Genomic DNA, 27,977 nt, shown 5'->3' with positions numbered 1-27,977 from the left:
CTTTTATTGTGAACTTTAGTGGTATCAATTCAAAAACAACTGCAAATAAGAAATTGAAGTATGGCAGTATGAAGATTGGGGAACATACATTTAGAATACCTTATACGTATGTTTTTCCCCTAACAATTGGAGGCAACATTATTATGATAATTGGATGCAATTTCATCCGATGTGTCCGGTCAAAAGAGATATTGGCGGCCTCCGACAATATCTGGCCGGAAGCGCCAGTCTGATCGACGACCCTCGCTACTGAAGACGCGGAGCGAGCAACTTTCTCTGCTCGACGCCTCTTGTGCGTATTCTCAAGTGGTGCTTCCGATTGCGAGCCCTCTTCTAGAGCTAGCTAATCCGCCGGAAGCTCTGCGATCGACGCTCCCGCCGCTGCTGCTCCAACCGGCATCAGGTTCGACTCCCCACCGGCTTCCTGAGTAGGCCCCTGTTCGGGCAGTATCAGTTCGGGGAGATCTTCCGGCTGAAACCCCCGTTCGACCAAGACTTCAACCACCACCTTGTCAACATCGGCAGTGGTAAGCTTTGATTACTCGAGCAAGCACGCTCGCATCATGATGTCGGCTACAAAATAAAGAAAGAAATCAGTTAGATAAAGAGAAAAGAGGTAAATTAATGGTGTACCTAGGTTGTTTGGCTCGTCTGGGCTGATCGGACTAAGGCCAAAAAGTGCCAAGACTCCTTCCTCCAGCAACTTGTGAATGTTGAACTTCTGGCCAGCTAGCATGGAGGCAGCAAATAAGTAGGCAGGAGTGTTCTTGTAGCGAGGCAGCGAAGGTTGAGGCCCCAGCAAAAGTTGCCAAGTGATTTGGAAGGAGGGCCGGTCGGGTAAGTGGACAAAAAAGAAGTATTCTCTCCAATGCTTATTGGAGGAAGGCATCCTGTCAAAAAAGACCAAGCCCGGTCGAGCTTGCAGAAGGAAGGTGCCTGGCTGATCGGATAGCTTGGGGTAATAAAAAAAGTGGAAAATCGAAGGGGTCAAGGGGATGCGATGTAAGCGGAATAAGATAATTACCCCGCACAAAAGGCGAAAGGAATTCGGGACTAGCTGAGAAAGGGATAGACCGAAGTATTTACAAACATCAAGGATGAAGGGATGAGGAAGCCACAGACCGGCAGTAAATTGATCGCGGAAGAAGCAGACATAGCCGGTCGGCGGAGCGGAAGGCCGATCGGTGGCTAGCGGGACATGGATCTCGTAGCCGGGAGGGAGTTCAAAGGTATTGGCTAGGGTTCTAGCATCATCCTCATCGAACTTGGACTCCATAGTATCGTACCAAGGGCCCGAGGCAGAAGACGAAGGCTGCGATGCACCGACCATGGCAGAAGGAAGGAAACAAGAGGAGTCGGGAAGAGGTGCAAAAAGAAAAGGGGGGCAGGGGCAAGAGAAGAGGCTCGCCGGAAAATCGAAGAAGATAGAGCAGAAAGGAGCTACAGAAGAAGGCAATAGACTCACCCGAGATGGGAACAGCAAGGGAAGTAGAGGGATTTGCTGGAGAACACGAAGGATGCGCCGGAGAGCACGAAGGATTCGCCGGAGAACACGGGGGAAATCGCTAAAGAACACGGATGAAGTCGCCGGAAACGAAAGCACAAAAGAAGGAAGGCGGCGGCGACGAGCTTATAAACATCAAGAGACCTCGCCTAGCCATCCGATCGACAGCGCGAACACCTAAAGGCAGATCTGGCCGTTAAAATTCAAATAACCCAAACGTCACATCCCAGCCTGTCACTTCAAACGTGCGCCGGCAGGTGGCGATGCGTGGCGTGCATCGATAAGGCGGTTGTCAGAGTAATTAAGGAAGCGTGATTCACATCAATGCCTCGGGTTGGTGCGGGTTCCAAGAGATTTTGCGAAGAGCGCCCTGGCAACGGCTCCAGGAGCCAACCGAGCAAGGATAGAAAGCTCGTGGTTAGACAATCCTGCATGCTGGCCAACCGGCTCGCCAGAAGCACCCCTTCGGAAAACAAAAAAAAAAAAAAAGGGAAAGAGTTCGGTGAAAGTGGGCCGACCGGCATAGTTGACCGAAACACCCGCAGGAAATCACATCTTCGCAACATTTTGTCCAGTCAGTTGGACTTACAATCTCCTTCGACTAGACTTAAAGAAGAGGCATGTGATCCGGTGATAATCCAGGAGGACCCACCTCCAAGAAAGTTCAACGCTTAAGTGGTCGTCAAAGTCAAGAGGTGGTCAGCTAAGGGACTAGCCGAGCCGAAGTCCCTACAAGTCGGTCGGCCGGAAGAGTTCGGTGATCGACCGGAAGAGTTCGGCGAAGGTGGGCCAAGCCTACAACCCGATCGGCCGGAAGAATTCAAGAAGGGTTGGTTGAGCCTACAACGCACTGAGACCAAAGGCACTCACGCCGCTCGGCTCAGATATACTCGTAGGAGGTTAGGGAATTGGCTGGCCAGGTCAATCAAGGAAAGTTCAATCAGACTAACGGTCGACAAATCATACAGGGGATACGTGCCAACATCCATTTGGGAGTCGATAGCGCTGCCTGATGGCGCTGATGGACAGAAAATCGTACGGGAGAAGATTCTGCCGCCTTGACAGGGATGTGCATCCCGTTATAGTAAGACGTCAGGGATCCTTTCTCGATGTTAGCTTTTGGGGAAAGTTTGGGAATGCGCGTCTGCCCGGGAAGTGTGCAGTCAGCCCGCCGAAGCTCTATATAAGGAAGGAGGTGGCCATCCGTGGCGGTACGCGCATACGTCTTTTGGCACCACCATTCACTTCTATGCTTCCTCTATTTTCTCCTCCTGCTGTTGTGTGACTTGACCGTCGGAGGGTCGTCGCCGGGAACCCCTTCCCGGCTTAGCACTAACGACTTGTGATTGCAGAAGCGGAGCACCTTCACTGCAGACGAAGACCCACATCAGCGTTATTTCCCGGTGGCCATCTACTCAGCTTCAAGCAGGATCACTTAGTATTATTGCTCATGTGCAAAATTAAAAAGACAATTCAGAATTCCAATTTGACAAGAAAAGGATCTGTTAAATAGCATCAGCAAGAAATATTAACATCATTCTATGTGATTAAAGACAGCGGGTTGAGGAAAGAGAAACCCAATACCTGAACCTGTTCCTCCAGAAATCAAGTGGCATAATACAAATCCTTCAAGACTATCACTTCCATCAGCTTCTCTGTCAACCATATCCATGATATCATCTACAACTTGTTCACCCTGGAAAGGCCAAGTTACAGAAAATCAAAGGCAGGTAATATTAACTATTACTATGAGCTTTAAAAACTAATGCGTATATAAAACTAAGAACCCAATATTATTATTATATTTTATATATTATATCAAAAATAATTTTTTTATAATGAAAAAAATATTAAATTAATAAAAAAAAGACAAAATTTATATAAATATACAAAAATATGTATAAAAAATTCTAGAAATACAAATTATATATTAAAATATAAAATATTATTTAAAAAATAAATATCGGAGAAACATAATAACAATTATGTAAAATGATAAATTTATTAAGGACATAACTATCAACTATTAATTTTAGACCATAAATAAAAAAGTAGAAGCAAGAAAAAGCATCAAATTCTTGCTTTCAACTTTTGAGTAAAAGTTACAAAAGTTGAAGCAGAAATTGACATTCACAAACACTCAAAAGTGCTTCCATATAGCTAGAATCTATGAAGCGCTTATTAAAAGTACTATCAAACACTCCTTAATCATCAAATAATTACTACTCATTTCTCGTTATTTTTTCTTTTTGTTTTAAAATAAGTTACCTTTTATAGATTATTCATCTTTTATATATATATATATATATATATATATAAAATTTTGTTTACCTGAACACCCGTTCAGTGCACATTCCTAAGCGACCCTCACATGTCCGGGCGCCCAGAGCCCCTCCCGGGAGACCTGATTCTCAAAAGTGAATCAGAACACCCGGACATGTGAAGGTCGCCCAGGAATATACACTGAACGAGTGTGCAAGCTAACAAACACTCTCTCTCTCTCTCTAGAGAGAGAGAGGGAGAGAAACAAGCACCCAACAGCCACCAAGTAAAATTCGCCAAAGCCTATATATCATGTGAGTTCAAGCCCTAAACTTAGTTGTGCAAGAGGACATTTATCTCAATATAGTAAAGGACCATAGCCTTGCATAACACGTTAATGGACCAAGGATCCTCCAAGAATGCACGGTCAAAGCTCAACGATATAAATATATTTTTGATTTTTGTTCCGGGATAAATAGTTACATATAACTTCATTTGAGTTCTCAGTTAAAGCAAGTGATCCAGACATCATTAGGTGTTACTTCATTAACCATCCTCTATAATGATTATGTACAAAAGTAACACTATCGGCCTAGGGATGAACAACTTTCTTTATCATAGATGGAATCAACCAACGACAAGAAAAAGGTTAAAGGGAAAGAAGATGGACGGGACTAATGTTTTTGGGCAGAATCACTAAGGGCACATACATAGATTGGGCTAGATGCTAATGTTGGAGTGTATACTGAAAGCCTAAGCTTTTGTAAACATTTATGTTAAATAAAGAATCACAATTGATCAATTTATCTACATTTGTTTGTAGTTGTTCAATTAATTTATATTGTAGATAACATAGTATGTGGTGTCACATATAGAAGATGATGTTATCAGTACCTTATAAATTATAAAAAGTAGCTCACGACCAAAATGGAAAGGAACAAACCATTGGGAGGTCGTAGTGTAATTAGGAATTAGTTTATCTTGACTATATAATTACACTAGTACACTTAGAGTGTATTGAGTAGGACCATTTGAGGTCGTTTCTTTTATACTGACTTTATAAAGAAACAAAGACCTCGGTTATTATGGAAGTGTGTGCTCTTAATCCTAATATAATAACAAGCACATATATTTGATATTTATTTCTTTAATTTATCAATGGGTGAGATTTAGTTCGATGAATCAATAAGCCTGATAAGTTGGGAAATAGTATCACTTATAGTGTGTGTTGTTGATTATAGAAGGAACGTGTCTAGAGATACTAGGTTGATAATGTCCTCAAGAGGAGCTCATAAGAATTGTCACGTTAAACCCTGCAGTGGACTTAGTCCGATACGACAATAAGGTCGAGTGGTACTACTTGGACTAAGATATTAATTAAATGAGTTGTCAAGAACTCACTTAATTAGTGGACATTGATATCTTAAACACGGAAGACTAACACACTCATAATAAGAAGGAGCCCAAAATGTAATTTGGGATGCGGTAGTTCAATAATAGTTCTCTAGTGGAATGAATTATTATCGATAAAAAGTTATGTGTTCAAGCGAACACGGGACGCTTAATTTTATCGGGAGACCAAAATCAATTCCTCCTCTCGGTCCCTATCGTAGCCTCTTATTTATAAGTACTATACTCACCTATACCCACCTTCTATACCCATCATAGGGGTCGGCCAAGCTAGCTGGGAACCAAGCTAGGGCCCAGTATAAGATTGGTGGCCCTAGCTCAACCCAAGCTAGTGGGGGAAAAAAAGAAATTTAATTTTAATTTTATTATGTGGAAGATATAATTTATTAAAGAGAATTAAAATTAAAATATCTCTCTTGAAAAGGATCTACAATAGATTAAAGAAAGAGATTAGATCTCTTCCTTATTTGTAAATCGTGAGATATTTTATTTTCTCTTTAAAAATTATTCACGTCAAAATTAAAATTATGGAAATTTCTTTTATCAACCATGAAGAGATTTTAAAAGAAATTTTAATTTTAAATTTCCGAAACAAATTAGGAAGTTTTAATTGTTGATCAAACTTGTCTAATTTTTTCCTTCGTTGATTTTAATTGAGGAAATTTTATTTTATTTTTCTCAATTAAATCATGTCAAGGAAATTAAGGAAATTTTATTGTAATTAAATTTCCTAATTTGCCTAGGCCAAGGAATATAAAAGAAGGGGTGAGGGTGCCTTCAAGAGACACGACCTCTATTATTTCTCTCCCTCTTTTGTTCCTTGGTGTGGTCGGCCATCCTTTCCCTCTCTTCCTCTTGTGGTGGCCGAACCCCTCTCTTTCCTTGGAGCTCTTGTGGTGGCCGGATACTACTTGGAGAAGAAGAAGAAGAAGGAGAGGAAGCGAGCATCTCTTGGAGCTTGGTTAGTGTTTTGATTTTCTTCCTTGGTGAAGCTTCTTTCTTTGTGGCCGAACCTAGCCAGGAGGAGAAGAAGGTGGTTGGTGGTTTCTCATCTCGGAAGATCGTTGCTCACACAACATCCGAGGTTAGAAGAGGAATATGATAGAAGATCAAGAGGTCTTTCTAGAAGGTATAACTAGTAGTTTTTCCTTTTCCGCATCATACTAGTTATTTATGGAAATAATACCAAATACAAGAGGCTAACGTTCTAGTATTTCGAATATGTTTTTCGATGTTGTGTTCTTTTGTTTTATTTATCCTTGTGATTTGATTGTTCTTTTCGGTTAACCTAAAGTTATTTTAGGAAATTAAATATTAGCTTTCTATAAAAGGTTTTGTCTAGTCGGTGGTGGTTGCTCCCATATCCAAGAAGGTCATGTGCCTCACCACGTCAGTACTGGGAACCAATTATGGAAATTAATATTTAATGGAATTAATAACTTAAGGTGATTTGGGTCGAACGTGTTAAGTTCCGCAGGAGACCCAAGTCAAAACCTAAAAGAACGAATAGATTAAGTTTTGGATCAAACGTGTTAAGTTCCGCAGGCGATCCAAAATTTAATTTAAAAGAACACATGGTAGCTAGGAAAAGGTTCAGACCTTTGTACAAAATTTTTGTACAGTGGAACCTCTAGGTTTTCCGAGTAGCAACCAATAGCTAACTAGATCATGGTTAAGATATCACATGGTTGAGTTGCACAAGAAGGCATAGGTAGATAGAAGGCCACCAATGTCTTGAAAACCAAACCAAAATCAACAGGAAAGGAAAAACTAGAAGATCATTAGTTCGACCAATCAAGCTGATTGGTTGAACTAGTTAACCAGAAAAGAATATCATAAAAATTTATAAAAGATAAATACAAATTTAATAATATACTAAATAACAATAATAAATAAACTAATAAAATTGTAAAGTTGAAAAATAGCATTACAAATAAAATTGAGAGGGCCACCAATGTTTTGTTGCTAAATAATTTCTACAATATCTTGCACAGGTTATGAAAATAAAGCCACAAACTAGCGACTACCATGGAGTTGTTTAAACAAATTACGCAACTTCCCAAGTCTTCTCATGATATAGAATTTCATTGGACAAGAATCAAAACCTTCTTCATCAGCACAGTGCCACAAAGGCGCCATCATAGACAAGCAACAATTTTTTTTTAATAGAAAGTTTTTACTTTATTTTTCAGTGCGAAGCTGATTTCAGTTACATTTTTAGGTGACAAATTCATTATAGACCATAATTAGATATATGTGAAGTGGCAGTTACCATTAGCAAAGGTTATAAAAAGGTAAGTGTTATTGCCATGACCACTTCCAGACACAATTTTATAATGGATGAGAGGCTTAAATCAGTGGAGTCTATGTATCATGTACAACTGTCAACCTCTCCAAAGCTAGAGGCAGTGTTTGTCATGATCTGACTCTTGTTTGAAATTGCTGCATCGATGCAAAACTCACAACTAAGTGTATGATTCCCAATGAATTAATTTTCAAATGTCTGCGAGGTCCTACTCAAAGATCTTTCAAGATCAATGAGAAATCACACAGACCAAGTGCAGATTCCATCACAGAATTGATATATCACTGCATTTAAACCTCACAAGAAGTTCGCCCCATGTGAAGCTCTGAAACAGTGAATGTATGACACCCTAGTTCAATCCCACATGAATTGTGAGCTACCAAAGAGTGTATAAGCTTATGTACATGAGTTCCTTCACTAAGGTGTAAGCATTTTGGAAAAAGGGTGTGATGGATGAGTCACCATTGGATCTCACAAGTCGTCGAATAGAGATCATTTTGAACTGTGTTTGTTTTTCAAACTAGACAACACATCAAGCCTTAAATGTGACGCTCTATTTGCCCTATTTTACCATAGTCGAAAAGGTTATAACATCCTAGTTTAGTCATACATGGTGAATTGTGAATTAACAAAGGAAATTTATATGTTTAGACGTGTGAGCCATTAGAAACTTGTGCTCAAGCGTTTTAAACCACTAGTAGCCTGATAAATTAATAGGTTAATCCCTTTATCTATGTGTGCTATGACAATTAGTATAAAAAAAAAAAATGGTCGCCCGGTGCGCGAAGCTCCCGCCATGCGGGATCCCGGGGAAGGATCCATTATACACAGTCTTATCCTGCTTTTTACAAGAGGCTATTTTCAGGATTCGAACCCGTGACCTTTAGGTCACTAAGCAACAACTTTACCTTGCGCCAAATCTCCCCTTCAAAAAATTCATATTTCAATTTAGTCAAAGTTTAAGGTTTAGAGTTTAGGATAACAACTCTAAAAATGCTATGACAATTAGTATGTATCCTATAAAAGGAATGTAGAATAAAAAGGGTAAAAATATCCTGCTACAAGAATGGATCTGAACATGCTGAACAAAGGAGCAACAATTCCCTGGCCATTTTTATGGTTCATATGTCATAGATGGTCCTGATTCTGTCCAAATCGATCGTCTTCCTCTCATGCATCGACATCCTCCACTCCAACCCCTCTCCGCAACCAAATCTGTCGGGAACCAGAAACCTAGCACCGATTCCCATCCGTATACGAAGTCAAAATCAAACATGCGATAGAATAACTGTAGCCGTGTATCAAAGAGCAACAACGAAACCAAAGAAAGGAACAAGGAAGCAACGAAGATAGCGAGGAGGATAATCGCACCTGAGAGGCCGACGATGACCAATTTGACCGCGTGGAAATGGAGAGCAAACGAAACTTCATAGGTGCCTAAGTTGTTTGCCCTACACCGTAAAACGGCGGGCACTTGGATCTAAGCAAAATTAATCTCACCCATTGACTAAAACTAATCAACTAATTCACTTGAAAAAAATGGCATTTTTTTAAAAAAAAAAATATCTTATTTATTTTGGGTAAAAATCAAGGCCTTTTGTTTTTGTCAAATCATGGGACATCTTAATTTTGATGGTTTATCATAAGAGCGTCATATCCCACTCTTGTATGTATCATTACACATAACAACAACAACAACTAAGTCTTTTCCCACTATATGGGGTCGGCTATATGAATCCTTTTACGTCATTGAGCTCTATCTCCTATTATATCATCATCTATACTTAAATAAATTTTATCTTGTTTTATTATTGTTAACCAAGTCTTTTTTGATCTTCCTCTTCCTTGTTTGATATGCATGTTTATCATAGTTTCACATCGCTTAACTGGAGCATTTATTGGTCATCTAAGTACATGTCTGTACCATCTTAAACATGTTTCTCGGAGTTTTTCCTCAATAGATGCAACTTCGACTTTCTCTCTAATACTCTCATTTCTTATTTTGTCCATCCTCGTATATCCACACATCCACCTTAATATCCTCATCTTTTCAACTCTTATCTTCTGCTCATGTGCTCGTAGGTCTAACTGCAGTTTTATAGAACTTACCTTTAAGTTTAAGAGGTACTTTACGGTCACATAAAACACACGGCGCTCCCCTCCATTTCACGCATCCTGTTTGTATTCTATGTAAGACATCTCTCTCAATCCCTCCATCGTTTTGCAAAAATGATATTAAATATTTAAATCTCTCGGTTTTGGGCAACTCGTACTTTCCTATCTTAATAATTATTTCATTACTCCTAATATTGCTAAACTTAAATTCCATATATTCTGTCTTTAATCTACTAAGCTTAAAACCTTTCCCTTCTAGTGTTTCCCTCCAAGATTCTAGTTTAGCATTTACTCCTTCACGTGTTTCATCTACCAAAATAATATCATCTGCAAACAACATACACCACAGTACTGTGTCTTGAATGTAGACAGTAAGTTCGTCCATAATTAGTGTAAAAAGATAGGGACTTAGAGCTGATCCTTAATATTGGGTAGTTAAGCTTTCTCCAGGGATGACTTTGCAATCTTTACAAATTTTTCTATCATTCTTCCTAACCATAAGAAAGTCAATTTGGGATTTATTATTCCCACTTTTGAATGTGACTAAGTGTTCTTCTCTTTTCATAAAAAACGTATTAGCTAATATAAGGTCATATGCTATCGTAAAATCTAATATACATTTTCCTTCCTCATTCCTCGTTCCAAACTCATAACTCCCATGCACTCTCTCATATTCCTCATTTTTCAATTCGACATGCCCATTTAAATCACCTCTTATTAAAATCATTTTATTTGGTGAATATTTTGTAATATTTCATCTAAGTCATCCCAAAACCTTGATTTGATAGTTTCATCTAATCCTACTTGTAGTGCATATACACTAATTATGTTCATAGTTTCTTTCGTCACTATTATCTTAAGGGCTATAATTCTATCCTCTTTTCTAACTACTCCTATAACTTCATCCTTTAACAAACTATCTATAATAATACCCACTCCATTTCTTACTTTACTCTTTCCAGTGTATCATAACTTAAAACCCGAGTTCTCTATCATCATTGCCTTCTCGACTGTCCATTTTGTCTCTTGTACACAAAATACTAATTCTTCTCCTAATCATCATATCTACTACCTCCATTGATTTACCATTAAGAATTCCTATGTTCTATGTTCCAAATCTTAAATTATTAGTTTTTCTATCATATTTGTTCTTATCCAACCTGATCCGGCGGTAAAAAGCCGGAACCCCACAAGGAGTCAACGCTGAGGGGAGGTCAAAGGGTCCAGTGGCTCACCCGAAAGGGGCGAGCCGACCGGACTCGGAAAAAAGGAAAATCTGATAGTAAAAAGACACCCTGGTAGGGACCAGGGTTCCGACGCTCAAATGAAGCAGTGCACAATGACCGAGCGGAAGGAAGCACCCCCCGGACGGCGCAAAGAATCAGGGCCGTCCGGACGACTTTCACCGCGTCCGGACTTTCACCGCCCGCCCGGTGGGCCGGGCTCCCCAGACAGGTGGTGGGTAAAAGATGGGAACATTTTCTGACAGCCGTCAAGTCGTATGGCTATGCCATACCTCTAGCCTGACAACGGGGGTCCTGCCGTCCCATCAAAGAACATTCTCTCACTGTAGCAGTATGGGATCAGGTAAGCTCTCTGACAAGTGCATACCGTGGTATGGGTTGCTGACACGTACGCATCTCGATGGGCGTGCATCAATTCTTTCTCCGTCCTATATAAAGAGGCTATTACTTCGCCAAAGGTACGCATGATACAGATTTGGCAGCCACTTTCTCCATAGCCTACCTGACTTGAGCGTCGGAGGACCGTCGCCGGGAACCTCTCCCGGCCCGGTTTGTTGCAGGTTCGCCGGAGCACTCGAAGATCCAGCAGAGAGCGCCACGTGCCCAGCGTCCGCTGACTCTTGGTTCGGACAGGATCACAACCTATGCTGTGAGAACTCTTGCCTATTTAACACTACACCCAAGTTCTCATGGAGATGTAGCGGTCCTTGATGAGACGTTACAGTTAGACTCTATAATGCGAACTCTTGCATATTTAGCACTACACCCGAGTTCTGGAGATATAGCGGTCCTTGCCGAGACGTTACAGTCGAGCGCTGCAACGTGTTCCTTACGGGGAACAACTTAGCATTAGCACAATAGTTTAATGGATTCATTCATTGAATATTTGTCATAATTTTGACGTTGGTTGCAACCTAACGCAACCCTCCTTTATCATTACACAATTATTCTTTAATACTATTTAATACTATTCTATCATTTAATTTCTAAATTAATTAGATATGTCGTAGTAGTTACGGTTAGTAATTGCTATAGTTTTATGATAGGTGCTTTCACTTTTTAATTGTTTTTTTTTCTCTTTATCATTATACTTCTCTATATATTTAATTCTCTTCATTGTAGTTATTTTACTTTTATTTTTTTGAATTTTGCTGATGAGGCACATATTGGGATGCAAAATATATAGGAAAATTTAATTTGGATTTGCATAGTCAATCTTAATTGATAATACAAATTCAACTATGTTCATCTATCATTCATGTTGTAGTAGCTATGAAACTATAATTGTTACAACTGTATAATACCTACAAAACCATAGCTATTACATCTGTATGGAAGCTACGAAACCATAGCGACCACAATACACCCCCAGTTTCAAGATTTATACTAGAGATAATAATGGAAACAATGTAGTAGAAGAAAGTTGTGTCATTTTACATGGAGTGAAATATCCTTTTGATAAAAAAAATCAACGTGAAGCGCTTCTTTGAATCAAGAAAGGGGTGTCTCACTTTAATTTTTTTATCAAACAAGCACACCACCTCACTATTCTATCATGTACATTTACTCAAATATCCTCTAATAGTGTTTTGTTCAGTATTGTTATTTCCCGCCTAGTTTTTAAACCGATTGGACGAGTTATGGCAGCTACAAAATCGTAGTTGCTATACATGTTATAGCAACTATAATTTCGTAACTACAACAATGTGTCTAACATACTTAACGTTCAAAAATATTCACATTATAGCAACTATAGTTTCATAGCTACTATAACACAATTCAACTCACTGTTATAATAACTATCAAACCGTAACTGTCACAACTATTATAATTGTAACAGCTACGAAATCATTATGTCAGGATTTAATATGTCAAAAGTGAACAGTGTACCGAAAGATATAATCAATTTATGGAGAGAGTTGGTGGAGTGGAATATCCTTTGATTAAAAAAATAAAAATGAAACGCCTCTTTGAAGATTTAGAAATAAAAGGACACCTTTTGATTAACACCCTTGATTTTTACCCTATTTTTTTAAAAAAAAATTATAGATATTTTATACTTTTTAATTATCTAAAGGATATGACATGTCTTCAAAAAAAAAAAAATATGTTAAATATTTCTCTTAAATCTTCCCTCTTCTCTGTCTGAGTTTACTGATGTTATCAGCTCACCCCCGTATGAAACTTTTCTTTTTATTTCTCCTTTCCCTCTTCCACTTGGAACCTCCGAATTAAGATGTTGTCTAGTTATTCCCAAACTTTTGACTCAACCGCATGTGTTTCAACTCACCGTCAGATATTGCTGGTTCCTTCCAACACGGTGACAAAAGCCGAATACGCTTGCACACAATACCCCCGCCAACCCGTCTGAGGGCCAACACGGAGGAGGTAAATCACGGACGGCTACTATCCTTTAGAATAATGACTAGCACATAAAGGAGGCATTTACCCCAGCTTTATCTCGATTCGAACTCCAGACCTCATGGTGACAACACATCATGTGCTAGCCACTAGATCGTCCCGAGAGGACATGGTTCCATCCAACACATTGTGACACATGATGAAGTTATGTCTGACGAATTTCTTACACTTTTCTGATGATTCATTGATAATTTATTTATTTTTATTTAACTTACATTGTTGAAAAAGATTGTTATACAAGAGTAAGAATACAATATGAGATAATACAAATTATTTATAAAAAACAATATTAATTCTGAAATTGGTTTTTCCTACTTTGAAGGAAGACTTGCTGGCATAGTGGCATTAAAAAATATCGTTCCAACAATTGATTTGAATTGGATTTATCTTAAATTGGAGTTAAGTGTAACATGGAGAACAATTGAGGTATGATTTGAGTAATTGTGACCCAGGCATTTGCTGAAAAGGTGTCGAATGCTAGTGTGGTTCGCAAGCATTAGACCACTTACCTGGATGAACGTGTAAAAAGTTAGGGAGCTCCTTCATAGAATTAACTTGGCTTTTCATACATCATAGTAAAATATCATATCAACTGAATTTGCACATGTATTCATCTATATCATGACAATCATCGGTTTGTTACTTGGGTTGGACAGTAAGTACATTTCATGCAGTTTCTTCATATATCTTTGGAAATCCTTTTCAGATCAAGAGATTTTGATTTCTGGTCGGTGTTAGAAGTTATCAATTTTAAACAAAAGGCATTAACTTTCGAGAAATGCAATGCAGACCCTGCTTAACTCATTTATCTACACACTATGTAACAAGCAAGTAGTTGTACCCGTTGAGTAGTTTAGATGTATGGTGATTTTCTAGAAAATGCAACCTGCAAACAAACATAATGAAAGTCAGACCAAGATGAATCAAAAGCCAACACAAATCAAAGTCATCTGCATGACCTGAATGCTAGCCTGGTCCCCACTCAATAAAATTAACAAGCTTTCTTTCACGTATTCTTTGCAAGCTTTCATGTACCTGGAGCGAAGGACAAAGTAATATAGATCACAGGAAAAAGCTAACAAAATGAGCAATTTCAAGGACATATTATCCAAGGCACATACTAATATAAAATCATGACTATATCTGCTATTTAATGATCTCTAGAAATACAATAATAAGATGATCCTAAAATCGTCTTTTGGTCCATGACCTGATCATACTACAAAACACAGTAAAATATCTGAAACATCCAAGGATGGGAACAAAACAATGCTTGCAGGCATGTCATAGTGCATCGTGATAGTTTACTACTACAACTACAAAAGTCATAAATATATTGACATGACACGAACCATAAACTACCTATGATAATAAGATATGTAGTATTCCTATCACACAAATGTGAAGGGATATATGCAGCAGTTTTTGACAAGCAATGGTAACAACATGAATTCCAACAGAAGAATAATTTGCTTCTATTTTAATTGGCATGGTAAAGGTAAGAAAAGAAGAGCAGTAAAGTCTTTCAAACAAGGGAAGCAGAATAACAAAACCTAATTATCTACCTATGCAATTGCAAGCAGGTAGCATGTTGCCAAATATCAAGAAAATTTGAACTGTAGTATTGCTTGTTCAAGCATACACCTAATAATATATATATATATATACACACACACACATTTAGTCTGGGGTTCATTACATGCAGTTAGGTGCGGAGCATCCCTCGTGGAAATGCAACATTTTTTTATAAAAAAAAGGATACTTATTGTCATCTTCGCCGACTCACCACAAGCTACAAAGCACCGACTGTCGCCTGCTCGACGGCCTTCCGCTGGACGCCCGGCCGCCGCCCACACACCACCGGCGGCCGCAAAACTACAACCTACAGGGAATCTGAACCCCAGGGGTTCCAGCGTAATTCTGGCCGCAATCCAGCCAGAATCTTTCGCAATCGGATTCCGGCCGGATCACAGCTGGATTCCGACTAGATCATCGCATCCAAAATCCGACCGGATCACGGCAAGAATCAGCAGCGCTGCCTCAACTAGCGTCGCAGCTGATTCTACCCACGAAACGGCCGGATTCCAGCCGTGATCCGGCCAGAATCCGGTCACGATCGGATTCCGGCAGGATTGCAGCCAGAATCAACAGTGTTGCTTCCGCTAGCGTCGCGGCCGATTCTGGCCAACAAACGGGCGGATTCTGGCCACCATCCGACTTAAATCTGGCCGCGATTTGGCCGGAATCCGGTCGCGATCCGGCCGGAATACGGTCGCGATCCGGCCGGGGGCGATCCGTCGGTGTCCAGTGAAGATTAGCGACAACACAGGAGGTGCGAGTGAGAATAGCGATCGGCGTCTGCGGACCGTTTTCTCTTTGACGTGGCATGTCCATGTCAGCCAAACCGCATGCAACCTCACTATTGATGCCACAGGATAATATTTTCATGTGTGTGTGTGTGTATATATATATATATAGTTTGTTTTCACAATGAGGAAAAAAACTAGGAAATATCTCTCTACCTAACTGTCAACCTTCTCAATTTTCATCACTCTTGAAATCATTTTCAAGTTGGAACAAATTATTGATGATCAAATTTGACATTATATTGCATTCTCATTCATTATGTTACAGTGTGTAATTGTTTAATTAACTGAAAAAGTAGAGAAATGCAACAATGGCATGCACATTTATGTAAGCTTTTTGGATCAATCTCATTGTAAACCAGGAAGAAGTAAAGCATTAAAAGCATAACCTTGAGCTTTATTGTTCAAATAAAAACATCTTGAACTTTAATATACAGGACTTCCCGAATACATATACCAAAATATTGACCAAAAATATGCTTAGTATTATCGCTCATGTGCAAAATTAAAAAGACAATTCAGAATTCCAATTGGAGAAGAAAAGGATCTGTTAAATAGCATCAGCAAGAAATATTCTATGTGATTAGAGACAGCAGGTTGAGGAAAGAGAAACCCAATACCTGAACCTGTTCCTCCAGAAATCGAGTGGCATAATACAAATCCTTCAAGACTATCACTTCCATCAGCTTCTCTGTCAACCATATCCATGATATCATCTACAACTTGTTCACCCTGGAAAGGCCAAGTTACAGAAAATCAAAGGCAGGTAATATTAACTATTACTATGAGCTTTAAAAACTAATGCGTATATAAAACTAAGAACACTTCTGCATGTGACAGATAAATTATGTTATATCTTATGCCAAGTATGTGTGGTTAAGGGTTTAGGGCCCAATGGCGTAAAAGGATCCATATAACCGACCCACCTAGTGGGCTAAGGCTTGGTTGTTGCTATTGTATGTTTGGTTCACAGGACATTACCCAATCAAGGAAAGATTAAGTAAATAAGCAACCCCCCTTAGTTGATATTAGTAATATTAGTATAAAAGAGAACGTGAAGATAATGCATGATAGTAGCACTTATTCTGAAAGCTCAATTGCGGGAAAAGTGACATTGTATACAATTATACTCTTAACACTCACTTTTCACTTATGAATAAGCAAATTAGATTCAATTAGATTTCAGAGGCACAACCTGAAAAGTGAATTGATGGAATAGAAATTACTGACACATTAACAATAAAATATATATATCTGTATACAAGACACAATCATAATTCCAAATGGCTAGATTATCATGGTGGAACTAAATTATTAACTCTGACAATCTTACAACAAAAATAGGAAGAGCTTAACAAAATGGTTTTGCTTTGACATCCAATGAACTACCAACTTTTTTATAAGCAAATCAATGTTTAGGGAGATAAATGCATGCCAACGTTTGTGACAATTAAATTGTTGTGATAAGAGCATATGTGTATATAGAATTCTTAAATTGAAATTTAATTTATAGATATTTTATACTTTTTAATTATCTAAAGGATATGACATGTCTTTAAAAAATATGTTAAATATTTCTCTTATATCTTCCCTCTTCTCTACCTGCGTTTACTGATGTTATCAGCTCACCCCCGTATGAAACTTTTCTTTTTATTTCTCCTTTCCCTCTTCCACTTGGAACCTCCGAATTAAGATGTTGTCTAGTTATTTCGAAACTTTTGACTCAACCGCATGTGTTTCGACCCACCCTCAAATATTGCTAGTTCCTTCCAACACGTTGCGACACATGGTGAAGTTATGCCTGACAATTTTCTTACACTTTTCTAATAATTGTTGAGTTTTATTAAATAATCTAAAATAAACCGCCAAGAACATCGGGACTCATGCTATTAAATAAAAAAATGTTAAAATGGAAAACTACATGCACTAGACGAAATAACAAAACCAACATGCAACCCTAAAAGGAAATAAATAAACAATAATAAAAAAATCCTCTAGAGCTGTCACTGATATATTTGAGCATGATAAGTAAAAGGAAAGTCCAAAATGATCAACTTAAGTCTGTGAGATCGAGGTCAACGGAAGTGGAACATAGAGTACACAAGCAAAAAAGTGGAGTAAGAAAAAGACATGGTATTATATATCATAATGGAAATGAAAGTATTCAGCTTGTTAAATAGCTTATCGAATAATTTTCAAATTTGCGGAGTGTTTGGAAGAACTTTTACTCATGGAAAAGTGATTCTTATAAAGATTATTTTAAAATTAGTGAGAAGCTAAAGTATGGAGTGTTTAGAAATAGAAATCAAAAGTTAATACAAAGTAAAGTTGAATTTTTAATTAAACAACAACAATATTCTTAAACTATATAAATTAATTTTTTTAATTATCTAAATATAACTTTAATATACTATTTGTTTATATAATTATTATTATATTTTAAATAATATATCAAAATTAATTTTTTTTATAATGAAAAATATTAAATTAATAAAAATGACAAAATTGATATAAATATGCAAAAATATGTATAAAAAATTCTAGAAATACAAATTATATATTAAAATATAAAATATTATTTAAAAAATAAATATCACAAAAGCATAAAGGCAATTATGTAAAATGATAAATTTATTAAGGACATAAATATCAACTTTTAAATTCAGACCATAAATAAAAAAGTAGAAGTAAGAAAAAGCATCAAATTCTTGCTTTCAACTTTTGAGTAAAAGTTACAAAAGTTGAAGCAGAAATTGACATTCACAAGCACTCAAAAGTGCTTCCATATAGCTAGAATCTATGAAGCATTTAGTAAAAGCTCTACAAAACACTCCTTAATCTTCAAATAATTACTACTCATTTCTCGTCATTTTTTCTTTTTGTTTTAAAATAAGTTACTTTTTATAGATTATTCATCTTTTATATATATATATAATTTTGTTAGCCTGAACACCCGTTCAGTGCACATTCCTAGGCGACCCTCATATGTCCGGGCGCACAGAGCCCCTCCCGGGAGACCTGATTCTCAAAAGTGAATCAGAACGCCCGGACATGTGAAGGTCGCCTAGAAATATACACCGAACGGGTGTGCAATCTAACAAACTCACTCTCTCTCTCTGTCTAGAGAGAGAGAAGCAAGCACCCAACAGCCACCAAGTAAAAATCGCCAAAGCCTACATATCATGTGAGTTCAAACCCTAAACTCAGTTGTGCAAGAGGACATTCATCTCAATATAGTAAAGGACCATAGCCCTGCATAACACGTTAATGGACCAAGGATCCTCCAAGAGTGCAAGGTCAAAGCTCAACGATATAAATATAATTTTAATTTTTGTTCTGGTATAAATAGTTACATACAACTTCATTTGATTTCTTAGTCAAAGCAAGTGATCCAGACATCATTAGGTGTTACTTCATTAACCATTCTCTATAATGATTTTCTATAAAAGCAACACTATCAGCCTAGGGATGAACAACTTTCTTTAACATAGATGGAATCAACCAACAACAAGAAAAAGGTCACAAGGGAAAGAAGATGGAAGGGACTAAGGTTTTTGGGCGGAAACACTAAGGGCACATGCATAGATTGGGCTAGATGCTAATTAGATCATTGTTAAGATATCACATGGTTGAGTTGCACAAGAAAGCATAGGTAGATAGAGGGCCACCAATGTCTTGAAAACCAAACCAAAATCAACAGGAAAGGAAAAACTAGAAGATCATTAGTTCGACCAATCAAGCTGATTAGTTGAACTAGTTAATCAGAAAATAATATCATAAAAATTTATAAAAGATATATACAAATTTAATAATATACTAAATAACAATAATAAATAAACTAATAAAATTGTAAAGTTGAAAAAAAAACATTACAAATAAAATTGGCAGGGCCACCAATGTTTTGTTGCTAAATAATTTCTACAATATCTTGCGCAGGATGTGAAAATAAAGCCAAAAACTAGCGGCTACCATGGAGTTGTTTAAACAAATTACACAACTTCCCAAGTCTTCTCATGACATAGAATTTCATTGGACAAGAATCAAAACCTTCTTCATCAGCACAGTGCCACAAAGGCCATCACAGACAAGCAACAATTTTTTTTTAACAGGAAAGTTTTTACTTTATTTTTCAGTGCGAAGATGATTTCAGTTACATTTTTAGGTGACAAATTCATTATAGACCATAATTAGATATATGTGAAGTGGCAGTTACCATTAGCAAAGGTTATAAAAAGGTACGTGTTATTGCCATGACCACTTCCAGACACTCAATTTTATAATGGATGAGAGGCTTAAATCAGTGGAGTCTATGTATCATGTACAACTGTCAACCTCTCCAAAGCTAGAGGCAGTGTTTGTCATGATCTGACTCTTGTTTGAAATCTCTGCATCAATGCAAAACTCACAACTAAGTGTATGATTCCCAATGAATTAATTTTCAAATGTCTGCGAGGTCCTACTCAAAGATCTTTCAAGATCAATGAGAAATCACACAGACCAAGTGCAGATTCCATCACAGAATTGATATATCACTGCATTTAAACCTCACAAGAAGTTCGCCCCATGTGAAGCTCTGAAACAGTGAATGTATGACACCCTAGTTCAGTCCCACAAGAATTGTGAGCTACCAAAGAGTGTATAAGCTTATGTGCATCAGTTACTTCACTAAGGTGTAAGCATTTTGGAAAAAGGGTGCGATGGATGAGTCACCACTGGATCTCACAAGTCGTCGAATAGAGATCATTTGGGACTGTGTGTTTGTTTTTCAAACTAGACAACACGTCAAGCCTTAAATGTGACGCCCTATTTTACCATAGTAGAAAAGGTTATAACATCCTAGTTTAGTCATACATGGTGAATTGTGAATTAACAAAGGAAATTTATATGTTTAGACGTGTGAGCCATTAGAAACTTGTGCTCAAGCATTTTAAACCACCAGTAGCCTGATAAATTAATAGGTTAATCCCTTTATCTATGTGTGTTATGACAATTAGTATATAAAAAAAATGGTAGCCTGGTGCGCGAAGCTCCCGCCATACGGGGTCCCGGGGAAGGATCATCCATTGTACACGGTCTTATCCTGCTTTTTGCAAGAGCTGTTTTCATAATTCGAACCCGTGACCTTTAGGTCACAAAGCAACAACTTTACCGTTGTGCAAAGGCTCCCCTTGAAAAAATTCATATTTCAATTTAGTCAAAGTTTAGGTTTTAGGGTTTAGGGTTTAGAATTTAGGATAATAACTCTAAAAATGTTATGACACAATTAGTATGTATCCTATAAAAGGAATGTAGAATAAAAAGGCAAAAAAAATCCTGCTACAAGAATGGATCTGAAAATGCTGAACAAAGGAGCAACAATTCCATGGCCATTTTTATGGTTCATATGTCATAGATGGTCCTGATTCTGTCCAAATCGATCGTCTTCCTCTCATGCATCGACATCCTCCACTACAATCCCCTCTCTGCAACCAAATCCGTCGGGGACCGGAACCCTAGCACTGATTCCCATCCGTATACGAAGTCAAAACCAAACATGCGATAGAATAACTGTAGCCGCGTATCATAGAGCAACAATGAAGCTAAAGAAAGGAACAAGGAAGCAACGAAGATAGAGAGGAGGATAATCGCACCTGAGAGAAGCGGCGTCCTGAGAGGCCAACGATGACCAATTTGACCGCGTGGTAATGGAGAGCGAACAAAACTTCATAGGAGCCTAAGCTGTTTGCCCTACATCGTAAAACGACGGGCGGTTGGATCTAAGCAAAATTAATCTCACTCAATGACTAAAACTAATCAACTAATTCAGTTGAAAAAATCTCACCCATTGACTAAAACTAATCAACTAATTCGGTTGAAAAAAATGGCATTTTTTTTAAAAAAAAAATATCTTATTTATTTTGGGCAAAAATCAAGGCCCTTTGTTTTTGCCAAATCATGGGACATCTCAATTTTGATGGTATATCAGGAGAGCGTCATGTCTCACTCTTCAATTGTATGTATCATTACACAATTATTCTTCAACTATTTAATACTATTCTCTCTTATTTAATTTCTAAATTAATTAGATATATAGTAGTAGTTACGGTTAGTAGTAGCTATAGTTTTACAGTTGCTACAACATGAATGATAGGTGCTTTGACTTTTTAATTTTTTTTCTCTTTATCATTATACTTCTCTATATATTTAATTCTATTCATTGTAGTTATTTTACTTTTATTTATTTGAATTTTGCTGATGAGGCACTTATTTGGATGCAAACTATATAGGAAAATTTCATTTTGATTTGCATAGTCAATCTTAATCGATAATACAGATTCAACTATGTTCACCTACCATTCATGTTGTAGTAGTTATGAAATTATAATTGCTACAACTGTATAATACCTACAAAACCAAAGCTATTACATCTGTATGGTAACTACGAAACCATAGCGACTACAATACACCCCCAGTTTCAAGATTTATACAAGAGATAATAATGGAAACAATGCAGTAGAAGACAGTTGTGTCATTTTACATGGGGTGGAATGTCTTTTGATAAAAAAATCAACGTGAAACACTTCTTTAATCATCAAAGGGGTGTCTCACTTTAATTTTTTTATCAAACAAGCACATCACGTCACTATTCTATCATGTACATTTACTCAAATGTCCTCTAATACTGTTCTGTTCAGTATTGTTATTTCCCGCCTAGTTTTTAAACCGATTGGACGCTTTATAGCAGTTACAAAATCGTAGTTGCTATACATGTTATAAAAACTATAATTTCGTAACTACTACAATGCATCTAACATACTTAACGTTCAAAAATATTCACATTGTAGCAACTATAGTTTCATAGCTACTTTAACACGATTCAACTCACTGTTATAATAATTATGAAATCGTAACTGTCACAACTATTATAATTGTAACAGCTACGAAATCATTATGTCGGGATTTAATATGTCAAAAGTCAACAGTGTACCGAAAGATATAATCAGTTTATGGAGAGAGTTCGACCAAAATCAACAGGAAAGGAAAAATTAGAAGATCATTAGTTCGACCAATCAAGCTGATTGGTTGAACTAGTTAACCAGAAAAGAATATCATAAAAATTTATAAAAGATATATACAAATTTAATAATATACTAAATAACAATAATAAATAAACTAATAAAATTGTAAAGTTGAAAAATAGCATTACAAATAAAATTGAGAGGGCCACCAATGTTTTGTTGCTAAATAATTTCTACAATATCTTGCGCAGGTTATGAAAATAAAGCCACAAACTAGCGGCTACCATGGAGTTGTTTAAACAAATTACGCAACTTCCCAAGTCTTCTCATGATATAGAATATCATTGGACAAGAATCAAAACCTTCTTCATCAGCACAGTGCCACAAAGGCCATCATAGACAAGCAACAATTTTTTTTTAACAGGAAAGTTTTTACTTTATTTTTCAGTGCGAAGATGATTTCAGTTACATTTTTAGGTGACAAATTCATTATAGACCATAATTAGATATATGTGAAGTGGCAGTTACCATTAGCAAAGGTTATAAAAAGGTACGTGTTATTGCCATGACCACTTCCAGACACTCAATTTGATAATGGATGAGAGGCTTAAATCAGTGGAGTCTATGTATCATGTACAACTGTCAACCTCTCCAAAGATAGAGGCAGTGTTTGTCATGATCTGACTCTTGTTTGAAATTTCTGCATCAATGCAAAACTCACAACTAAGTGTATGATTCCCAATGAATTAATTTTCAAATGTCTGCGAGGTCCTACTCAAAGATCTTTCAAGATCAATGAGAAATCACACAAACCAAGTGCAGATTCCATCGCAGAATTGATATATCACTGCATTTAAACCTCACAAGAAGTTCGCCCCATGTGAAGCTCTGAAACAGTGAATGTATGACACCCTAGTTCAGTCCTACATGAATTGTGAGCTACCAAAGAGTGTATAAGCTCATGTGCATCAGTTACTTCACTAAGGTGTAAGCATTTTGGAAAAAGGGTGCGATGGATGAGTCACCATTGGATCTCACAAGTCGTTGAATAGAGATCATTTGGGACTGTGTGTTTGTTTTTCAAACTAGACAACACGTCAAGCCTTAAATGTGACGCCCTATTTTACCATAGTAGAAAAGGTTATAACATCCTAGTTTAGTCATACATGGTGAATTGTGAATTAACAAAGGAAATTTATATGTTTAGACGTGTGAGCCATTAGAAACTTGTGCTCAAGCATTTTAAACCACTAGTAGCGATAAATTAATAGGTTAATCCCCTTATCTATGTGTGCTATGACAATTAGTATATAAAAAAAAATGGTAGCCTGGTGCGCGAAGCTCCCGTCATGCGGGGTCCCGGGGGGGAGGATCCATTGTACACGGTCTTATCCTGCTTTTTACAAAAGGCTGTTTTCAGGATTCGAACCTGTGACCTTTAGGTCACAAAGCAACAACTTTACCATTACACCAAGGCTCCCCTTCAAAAAATTCATATTTCAATTTAGTCAAAGTTTAGGGCTTAGAGTTTAGGATAACAACTCTAAAAATGTTATGACTAGGGATGTAAATGAACCAAACGGTTCGCGAGTAATTCGGAGCTCGGTTCGATAAAAAGCTCGTTCGAGTTCGTTCGTTTATCTTATCGAGCCGTGCTCGAGCTTGATTTCGAGCTCGACAGTTTTATCAAGCCGAGCTCGAGCTTAAGGATATTCGGCTCATGAGCTCGCGAACATGTTCGTTTCTAGGTTCACGAGCCAAAAAAACGAGCTCTAAAACGAGCCAAAAAAAACGAGCTCTAAAATGAACCTTAAAACGAGCTTTAAAACAAGCCAAAAAAATAAACTTTAAAATGAGCCCAAAAACGAGCACGAGCTCGCTTAACGAATTAGGTTCGTTAACTATGATAATCGAGCTAATAACTAGCCAAGCTCGACCTATTCGCGAGCTTGATAATTCCAAAACGAGCCGAGCTCGAGCCTTGTAATAAAAGTTCGATTCGAGCTCGAGCCTTGCTCGAGCCCGAATATAACTCAAACGAGCCGAGCTCAAGCCTAATAATGTTCGGTTCGGTTCGGCTCGTTTACATCCCTAGCTATGACAATTAGTATGTATCCTATAAAAGGAATGTAGAATAAAAAGGGAAAAAAAATCCTGCTACAAGAATGGATCTGAACATGCTGAACAAAGGAGAAACAACTCCATGGCCATTTTTATGGTTCATATGTCATAGATGGTCCTGATTCTGTCCAAATCGATCGTCTTCCTCTCATGCATCGACATCCCCCACTCCAACCCCTATCCGCAACCAAATCCGCTGGGAACCGGAACCCTAGCACCGATTCCCATCCATATACGAAGTCAAAACCAAACATGCGATAGAATAATTGTAGCCGCATATCAAAGAGCAACAACAAAGCCAAAGAAAGGAACAAGGAAGCAACGAAGATAGCGAGGAGGATAATCGCACCTGAGAGAAGCGACGTCCTGAGAGGCATACGATGACCAATTTGACCGCGTGGAAATGGAGAGCAAATGAAACTTCATAGGAGCCTAAGCAGTTTGCCCTACACCGTAAAACGACGGGCGGTTGAATCTAAGCAAAATTAATCTCACCCATTAACTAAAACTAATCAACTAATTCAGTTGAAAAAAATGGCATTTTTTAAAAAAAAAGTATCTTAATTATTTTGGGTAAAAATCAATGCCCTTTGTTTTTGCCAAATCATGGGACATCTCAATTTTGATGGTTTATCAGAAGAGTGTCATATCCCACTCTTGTATGTATCATTATACAATTATTCTTTAATACTATTTAATACAATTCTCTCATTTAATTTCTAAATTAATTAGATATGTTGTAGTAGTTACGGTTAGTAATTGCTATAGTTTTATGATAGGTGCTTTGACTTTTTAATTGTTTTTTTTCTCTTTATCATTATACTTCTCTATATATTTAATTCTATTCATTGTAGTTATTTTACTTTTATTTTTTTTTATTTTACTGATGAGGCACTTATTTGGATGCAAAATATATAGGAAAATTTTATTTTGATTTGCATAGTCAATCTTAATCGATAATACAAATTCAACTATGTTCACCTACCATTCATGTTGTAGTAGCTATGAAACTATAATTGCTACAACTGTATAATACCTACAAAACCATAGCTATTACATCTGTATGGCAGCTACAAAACCATAACGGCTACAACACACCCCCAATTTCAAGATTTATACTAGAGATAATAATGGAAACAATGTAGTAGAAGACAATTGTGTCATTTTACATGGGGTGGAATGTCCTCTTGATAAAAAAATCAATGTGAAGCGCTTCTTTGAATCATCAAAGGGGTGTCTCATTTTAATTTTTTTATCAAACAAGCACACCACCTCACTATTCTATCATGTACATTTACTCAAATGTCCTCTAATAGTGTTTTGTTCAGTATTGTTATTTCCCGCCTGATTTTTAAATCGATTGGACGCGTTATAGCAGCTACAAAATCGTAGTTGTTATACATGTTATAGCAACTATAATTTCGTAACTACTACAATGCGTCTAACATACTTAACGTTCAAAAATATTCACATTGTAGCAGCTATAGTTTCATAGCTACTATAACACGATTCAACTCGCTGTTATAATAACTATAAAACCGTAACTATCACAACTATTATAATTGTAACAGCTACGAAATCATTATGTCAGAATTTAATATGTCAAAAGTGAACAGTGTACCGAAAGGTATAATGAATTTATGGAGAGAGTTGGTGGAGTGGAATATCCTTTGATTAAAAAAAAATAAAAATAAAACGCCTCTGTGATGATTTAGAAATAAAAGGACACCTTTTGATTTACACCCTCCATTTTTACCCTGTTTTTTTTAAAAAAAAATAGATATTTTATACTTTTTAATTATCAAAAGATATGACATGTCTTTAAAAAATATGTTACATATTTCTATTAAATCTTCCCTCTTCTCTACTTGCGTTAACTGATGTTATCAACTCACCCCCTATGAAACTTTTCTTTTTATTTCTCCTTTCCCTCTTCCACTTGGAACCTCCAAATTAAGATGTTGTCCAGTTACTCCCAAACTTTTGACTCAACCGCATGTGTTTTGACCCACCGTCAGATATTGTTGGTTCCTTCCAACACGGTGACAAAAGCCGAATACGCTCGCCCCTAGCGCCCCCCGCCAACCCGTCCCAAGGCCAACACGGAGGAGGTAAATCACGGTCGGCTACTAGCCTTTGGAATAGTAACTAGCACATAAGGAAGGCATTTATCTCGGCTTTGCCGAGATTCAAACCCCAGACCTCATGGTGACAACACCTCATGTACTAGCCACTAGGCCGTCCCGAGAGGGCATGGTTCCTTCCAACAAGTTGCGACACATGGTGAAGTTATGCCCGACGATTTTCTTACACTTTTCTGATGATTCATTGATAATTTATTTATTTTTTTTTAACTTACATTGTTGAAAAAGATTGTTATACAAGAGGAAGAATACAATATGAGTTAATACAAATTATTTATAAAAAAACAATATTAATTCTGAAATAGGTTTTTCCTTTCTTTGACAGAAGGCTTGCTGGCATAGTGGCATTAAAAAAATATCGTTCCAACAATTGATTTGAATTGGATTTATCTTAAATTGGAGTTAAGTGTAACATGGAGAACAATTGAGGTGTGACTGAGTATTTGTGACACAGGCATTTGCGGAAAAGGTGTCGAATGCTAGTGTGGTTCGCAAGCATTAGACCACTTACCTGGATGAACGTGTAGAAAGTTAGGGAGCTCCTTCATAGAATTAACTTGACTTTTCATACATCATAGTAAAATATCATATCAACTGAATTTGCACATGTATTCATCTATATCATGACAATCATCGGTTTGTTACTTGGGTTGGACAGTAAGTACATTTCATGCAGTTTCTTCATATATCTTTGGAAATCCTTTTCAGATCAAGAGATTTTGATTTCTGGTCGGTGTTAGAAGTTATCAATTTTGAACAAAAGGCATTAACTTTCGAGAAATGCAATGCAAACCCTGCTTAACTCATTTATCTACACACTATGTAACAAGCAAGTAGTTGTACCCGATGAGTAGTTTAGATGTATGGTGATTTTCTAGAAAATGCAACCTGCAAACAAACATAATGAAAGTCAGACCAAGATATATCAAAAGCCAACACAAATCAAAGTCATCTGCATGACCTGAATGCTAGCCTGGTCCCCACTCAATAAAATTAACAAGCTTTCTTTCACGTATTCTTTGCAAGCTTTCATGTACCTGGAGCGAAGGACAAAGTAATATAGACCACAGGAAAAAGCTAACAAAAT

At 37.2% G+C, this 27,977-nt stretch overlaps 1 protein-coding gene across 2 annotated transcripts; it reads right to left on the bottom strand.

Moving 5' to 3' along the window:
- On the bottom strand, positions 1-27,924 carry LOC122021878 (tubulin beta chain-like). Of its 2 annotated transcripts, XR_006122681.1 has the most exons (10): positions 27,852-27,924; positions 27,734-27,778; positions 25,096-25,192; positions 21,258-21,354; positions 16,248-16,359; positions 14,221-14,296; positions 14,103-14,147; positions 3,089-3,200; positions 634-2,872; positions 1-573 (listed from the first exon to the last, which is right to left on the bottom strand). XR_006122681.1 is itself a non-coding variant. In XM_042580052.1 (7 exons), the coding sequence occupies exons 3-6, from the start codon at positions 25,170-25,172 to the stop codon at positions 14,289-14,291; spliced, it is 294 nt and encodes a 97-aa protein (XP_042435986.1). In that variant the 5' UTR covers positions 25,173-25,192; positions 27,734-27,778; positions 27,852-27,924; the 3' UTR covers positions 13,827-14,147; positions 14,221-14,288. The 2 variants fall into 2 exon arrangements, 1 of the variants encoding a protein (XP_042435986.1); XM_042580052.1 differs by lacking the exons at positions 1-573; positions 634-2,872; positions 3,089-3,200 and having other exon boundaries at positions 13,827-14,147.
- Positions 27,925-27,977: the final 53 nt, after the last annotated feature.

Source organism: Zingiber officinale, chromosome 1A, assembly GCF_018446385.1.
Source record: "Zingiber officinale cultivar Zhangliang chromosome 1A, Zo_v1.1, whole genome shotgun sequence".
NCBI lineage: Eukaryota > Viridiplantae > Streptophyta > Magnoliopsida > Zingiberales > Zingiberaceae > Zingiber > Zingiber officinale.
The sequence above is the reverse complement of the archived record's forward strand: the minus strand, read 5'-3'. Positions and strand labels throughout refer to the sequence as shown.

Excerpts from the sequence above, each read along its gene's own strand:
- LOC122021878 (XM_042580052.1), bottom strand. The coding sequence starts at position 25,172 with ATGAAGTTTCATTTGCTCTCCATTTCCACGCGGTCAAATTGGTCATCG. Across the intron at positions 21,355-25,095 it reads CAGGACGTCGCTTCTCTCAG|GGCAAACAGCTTAGGCTCCT; the intron begins GTGCGATTATCC and ends TTTACGATGTAG. Across the intron at positions 16,360-21,257 it reads CAGGACGCCGCTTCTCTCAG|GGTGAACAAGTTGTAGATGA; the intron begins GTGCGATTATCC and ends TGGCCTTTCCAG.